The sequence below is a fragment of the Lepisosteus platostomus genome, chromosome 7, assembly GCF_059453375.1.
Source record: "Lepisosteus platostomus isolate fLepPlt1 chromosome 7, fLepPlt1.hap1, whole genome shotgun sequence".
Classification (NCBI taxonomy): domain Eukaryota; kingdom Metazoa; phylum Chordata; class Actinopteri; order Semionotiformes; family Lepisosteidae; genus Lepisosteus; species Lepisosteus platostomus.
In genome coordinates this window covers 57829559-57835719 of record NC_142617.1, presented here as the reverse complement: position 1 = coordinate 57835719, position 6161 = coordinate 57829559, and the positions used below count along the sequence as shown (strand labels likewise).

Genomic DNA, 6161 nt, shown 5'->3' with positions numbered 1-6161 from the left:
TTAGGACCGTCTTTATTCGTCACTCTGACGTTGAAAATCTACCTCAGGCGGCCGAACGCCGACCCAATAACTGTAGCAACAGCAGACACCGCCATTGACTGTCGTAGAGCAGAGCCAATAGCCGGGAGACTGCAGGCAAGTCTGTCCTCGAAATCCGATCTCAAAGCAGCAACATGCAAGGCTTTAAGAACTCATCCTTCGTTATAACTTTTGTGTTGGACCAAAAAGTACTTCAGTATTTTTCCTATGCGATGTCAGATATAATACGTTTAATTCAAACCATTCATTTAAGCAACTTTTTAAAAGGGGAGAAGTTTATTGGCGGATTTCACTGTTACTGATTTTATTCCGATTCCAGTTGTATGTACGTTTGTATGTACGTTTTTTTCCCCCCAAATGGGCAGTTTGTATATTTCAGTATCACTGTTACAGGGCACATAAAGATCTCACCTTATCATAAAATCTAAAAATACAAAAATGTAAAAAGCTTTTGGTAGGAACAAATCGAAAGAAGTAGTTACACGGATATGTATAAACCTTCAACATAGAGAAAAACGTGTTATTATGCAATCTATAACGTTGTACATAATTATAATTGGTGTATATATGTCACCAATTCGATGGCCACTAAACTGACGCACCGTGTGATAAAAAACTACAAGGACCATTATACCTATCGACAGTTACGCTCACGGTCGCTTGTATTTCACGTTGTTATCTACAGGCCCATCTCGGCGCACTGCTTAATGACGCTCTGGGTTGTTGTCTATTGGACGAATGACAGCTGAAAGGAGGTCAATATGTAATGTAAATAGTCTTTTCCCAAATCCAGGTGAGTTTGCAAACACTTATTGTTAAACTGTAAAAATGCAGAGACTTTATAGGGCTGTAGACCTGCACTTGAATCATCCCCTACTCGGATTCGTTTTTCCAGTATGAGAAATCGTTGCCAGAATGAGCTAATTCTGAAAGAGCAGTTGTTGATAATTAATGAGCGTTTAACATAAGGCTAAAAACTCGACGTGTTAGTGTTGACAGCAGTGTTATGGTCTGTTTTTGATAATGCTGTTTAGAGAAATAGGCTGTGCATTGTGGGATCGCTTCCTTAACCGCGGTGTACTGTCTAGATTTGGGGTGTGGGACCGAAATATTAAATACTGGATTCAAATACTGCGCATTCGTTTGTGTAGTGATTTAAACACTTAAAATTATTATTATTTTTTATGTATTATTAGTAGCAGCAACGTATTGGCTGTAATAATATCGGCACAGCATTCCCAATGTGTATTCCCTTTGTATCAATGATCTCGGTGCACCTGCACTTTGATCGCTGTACCTGGCGTTTAGAATGAAGCGGCCGCGGTGCGCTTTCAGTTTTCAGAGCCTGTTCCCTGCGGCTCTGTGTGTAGGCAGGGTGAGACACCTCGGCCCAGCCAGGTGCAGGAAAGGCAGAGATTAGTCGGAGAGGTGGCCTAGTGGTTCATGCATTGTTATCTAGAAAGAGGAACTTTTCAAAAAAAATACCCTAAAACGAAATCTAATTAAGTTTTCTGTAAGTAAGTTATGAAAGTGAGCAGGTGAGAATGCAGACACACGGGATACGTTTGGACGTAATTCACATATATTCATCTAAACATGTGGGCTTTAGTTGGAGAGGAAAAAAAACACAGCACCAGATTCAGCTCTGAGAACAACAAGCTTTCAAATCTGACCTGTAAGCATTTGCATTATGAGTACAAGTCCTTTTTGTGCACAACATAATGCGCCGCTTGTGTGCTGACCAGCCATTGCAACTTTAATGGCAACACGGCCGCACAGCGCAGACGCTGCTCTGGTTTTCCGTTTTTTAAAAGTCGTTGTGCTTTTCCCCTGTCCGTCGCCGAGGCTGCTGGGCCGTGTGGCGAGCGCTCCGCGGGACGTCGATGTGACGGGGAGAGAGCCAGGTTCCCCGGAGAGGCGAGAGGCCCCTGCTACCATGGCCTCAGACCTGCACGAGACGATCTGTATGGCCAGGCAGGAGCGACACAAAAACCTGTTCCTCAACTACAGGAACCTCAGCAAGTTCCCACTGGAGCTGCTGAAGGACGAGGGCCTGCAGTACCTGGAGAGGCTCTACATGAAGAGGAACTCCTTGACCACTCTGGTAGGCCGGACGTTAACGTCTCGGTTGGTGCTCTGTGTAGGGTTTTTTCCCCTTTGAAAGCAAAGAATGTACAGTATGGTGCCAAAATTCAGTTCACATTTGCAAAGGCTACACTGAGCAAGTCAGTGGTCATTAAAACTCCCCGGGCATTTCTCGATAAGAGCAGGGAGTGATCCCGGTGTCCGGGCCAAATTCCCCCCCCTCGGCCTTTACCATGGCCTCCACATAGTGTGTGATTGACTTGCACTGGCCCTGCGGTGGACTGGTGTCCTGTCCAGGGTGTACCCTGCCTTGCGCCCGTTGCGTGCCGGGTAGGCTCCGGCTTCCCACAACACCGTGTGGTACAGAGCGGTTTGGCAAATGACACGACACTGAGCAAGTCAGCTCCTGCACCGTACACGCAGACTGGCGCGGGTGCACAGGTGCTCAGCCGTGCAAGATCTCAGTCTCAGCGTGGTGTCCGGTTTCTCTCCTCCCCTGATGTGCTCTGCAGTGGAGGATGAATAGTGTCCCTGCCTTCGTGTGAAGCACTGTGGGATGAAAAGGGCTGTGCGAAAGAAAGAATCTCTCTCACGTTTCACACTTGACGTGTTGGGACTGCTATCCTATACAGGACGAGAGACGTACCCCACGCACGTATACAAATAATTGTATTGACAGTATGAACAGTTATGTACAGCATATTGCATCGAGCTGGGACTTTCAGAGGCCGAGCGGGGAGGCAGTGTAGCCTTTGTCCCCCCTTCTCCCTTCGCTAGCTGGGGCACACAGAGCTGTCCCCGCATGCACGCTGGGCTCGGATCGCCGGCGGGTCCCGACCCGGCTGGTCCCGGTGTCCGTAGGGCGCCCTGGGATGCCCCGGTAGCTCACCGAGCCAGTCCGCGCCTTCCAGAGCATGACGCCAGCCATCCAGCCAGCCCGTTTCCCGGCATGACCCGCCAGACTGTCCGCAGCCGGCCCGGTCTTCGCGATCAGCACCCAGTCCTGCGGAACCACCCCACTACCGTCCACGCGCAAGCCACACGCTACTGCGCGGGCCAAGCGCCTTATAAGACCTCGAGCGCAGCCGCCGTCACAATGACGTCAGCGCCTTGACACGTTAGTAAAACTGGGTAGATAATTGTAGCGCTCCGGGGTTCACGTAGGTATGCGCCCTCGCCGCTGCCGCCCCAGGTCAGCCCCCCACAGTCGGGGACTCGAACCCGGGCCTCCGGGTAATGTAAATAGTGTACGGTCCCTGCTATTCACAGGGAAGGGCGGTGACGTCACCGCGCTGGTAAGCCAGCTCGAACAACCTGCAATGGTGGCTGTATGTTACAAGATCAAGTTCAATAAAAAAAACTATTTACATATGTAAATTTCTAAATGATTTGTAATTCCGTCTGGCAGTGTTTTCTTTTTTCTGTTCATTTATCTTTTTACGTTTTCTATTTTGGTTGTATTATTTGATGTTCAATACAAATTTGAAACGGAAAAAAAAACGCATTTAAAAAAGAATACCTTTGACACGCCACTTGCGACTTCAGCAATACCCTATAAACATTGAATGTTTCCAAACTTCATGTAAATCATGTAAATCACAGAAATTTACATTTAAATTGTGATACTTTGACCCCCTTCCGTTTTGTAGGGTGTTGACCCTGGTGCGAAAATGCTTATGAAAGCGGGTGACCTTCCTGATAGACGTCCGAGTACTTTGCCCTGCCCGTCACACAGACAGCCGCGGCCCAGTCTGCTTCCTGCAGTAATTCAGACAGACAAAGCCACTGCTGCTCTGCACAAGGGGTCGCCCCCGGTCTGCTGGTCTCTGCTCCGCGCACCTGAGCCCCCTGATCTCCTCCCACGGCGTGTTTATTTTCACGCCGCACCGCTGGTCTGGCAGCAGTCGGCCTGCCTGGCCTCCAGCAGCAGCTCCCCAGGCCGCTGTCACTCAGCGGACTTAACCCGGTGCGAACACGACGCGTCTCGGGCTGTCTGCCTCTCTCCGGCCACTCTTCAGTGTCCCGCACCCGCCGCGGCATCGTGCGGTTTTAGCTGCGTCCTCAGTGACACCTGTACGGGGAGCGCCGTGCCAGAGCCCGACACCCTGCCGGCCCGACGTGGCGCTGCTGAAACCGAGAAGACGCGGTCTAACCCGGTGTGTTACAGGAAAGGTGTGCGAGCAACGAAAAAAAAAAATACTCCGTAGCAACGTCGGCATTGCTGTCCTGATCAGGAAACACACATTTGACTTGTCTTTAGCTGTATTTGGTCAATGATGCCCGTAAAAGTCGGCTGTAATAGGCCTGAATCTCAAGCGAGTTTATTTATGAAATGTTGTCGAAATTGTATGCATTATCAAGAAAATGTGCTTGGCAGGTTCAGTATAGAAATATGTCATTTTTCGTCTTGCAATTAAAGTGACGGACCTGCACAAATCTATAAGAATTTTGTTTTGTTATTGCCTGTAGCCTTGGCACTAGTTGGTGTTATTAGCTAGATCCTTGAGGATAGTGATAAGCGGTGGTCCCATCGTCAGCTCCTAAAGGTCAAATGGCTCCGCAATATAATTTAATATATACTTACATGTCAGTTTCTGTGCATTTTAATTCAACACAAGATAAGCTAATGGCAAAAATAGGCCGTTTAGCTCAACAGAGGTCGTCATTTTCTTTCTGTACGCTCAATGACTGCAGAACAGCATCAGGTGTTGACTGTAGTTTCCCAGTGTCTCTGCCTCTACACGAATCAAACCCAAGACCCTGGAGCTGTGGACTAGTACAGTAGTCTGTCCGCTGACGTTATCTGTTAACATCAGACTGTTTATGGACATTTTGTGGTTGTCTTAGTTCTGTCATCCAGCCTGTGGCCACTGGCAGACACGACCTTTGCAACTGGTTTGAATTGGCCAGCTGTCCGACAGAGGCAGTGAGCGAGACTCAAAACAGGGCAGCGAGTCACAGAACTGTCCAGAGATATCCGGCACGCGATGGTTTGTGGGACTCTAGGCCATGTCACCGCCAAATTCTTACCTGTTCGCATCAAGTTGCCGAGAAACGATGGTCAGCCAGCGCAGGAAACCTCACAGAAGATCGGAAGATGTCATTCTTAATGATGTTTATGATCTTGTTATGAGGTTTAATGTGGGCTTTGCTGTTAGCTGACTCTGGGTCTCTCGGCGCCAGGGAGAGTGATTTGGACTGAACTGTGTAATGGAGGAGATGTGTTGGCGCGGGGAGTTACTAATGTTGAGTTGTGATGTCCTTTTACAGGGCATTCTTACTTACCTGATTCTACAATATGTGGACAAATTCAAGCGACAAGCCCGTCCACTGTTAGTCCAGCTTGACAGAGAGCATGTCTGTGCACAGCCAGGGTTACACAGCGACCTCTGTGCATTTTCATGTCCTCCGTTACATCACAGCCGGCCCTTTCCAATGTGAACTGTGCTTATTACATGGATAAAGCAGATCTAGCAGTGTACCTACCATATGAACATGCATGGAGTCATAAGTTGATTTTGTTGCTAGAAATATATTTTTATTGGCTCTTGGTGTATTTTGCATATGAATTGTGGTGTCAATGATCTTTGTCTTGCTTGTATTTTACAGCCAGAAAATCTTGCCCAGAAGCTACCAAATCTCATTGAACTGTGAGTATACTGTACACATCGCACTACAGACTAAACTGACCCTGAAAAATCATTTCTCTTCGCAAAAATTCAAGTCATGGGACTTGATTTAAAAACAGCTCAAAACCAGCTTGACCAGAATCGTTCTGCCAGCCTTTAAATACTCTTTACTGTCCACAGCTGAAACAAGCAAGTCATTCAGTCAGTTCCAAGGGATTTCTTTTTTCCTTAAAAAAGAGGAGTTGGGCTTTACAAGTGTTTTCATGCTGCGGGTGAGTTTCCCCAGATGAGAAATAAATTGTGTTTTAATAAACGTGCCAACTCTAATTCTGTTTCTAATGCTTCCCCTTCAACAGAGAGCGTGTAGTGAACGCCAGGCCAGAGTGCAGAAGTATTCATAATTAGAGT

The 6161-nt window shown here is 47.6% G+C and overlaps 1 protein-coding gene across 1 annotated transcript in view; it reads left to right on the top strand.

The window, feature by feature from the left end:
* Window positions 1-17: 17 nt before the first annotated feature.
* Window positions 18-6161, top strand: part of lrrc28 (leucine rich repeat containing 28) — a 39137-nt gene continuing 32993 nt past the window's right edge. Inside the window, exons 1-4 of the mRNA XM_088641403.1 lie at window positions 18-135; window positions 725-832; window positions 1885-2143; window positions 5734-5774. Coding sequence (XP_088497529.1) covers window positions 1976-2143; window positions 5734-5774 — 209 coding nt within the window. The 5' untranslated portion in view covers window positions 18-135; window positions 725-832; window positions 1885-1975. The remainder of the gene's footprint in view (window positions 136-724; window positions 833-1884; window positions 2144-5733; window positions 5775-6161) is intronic.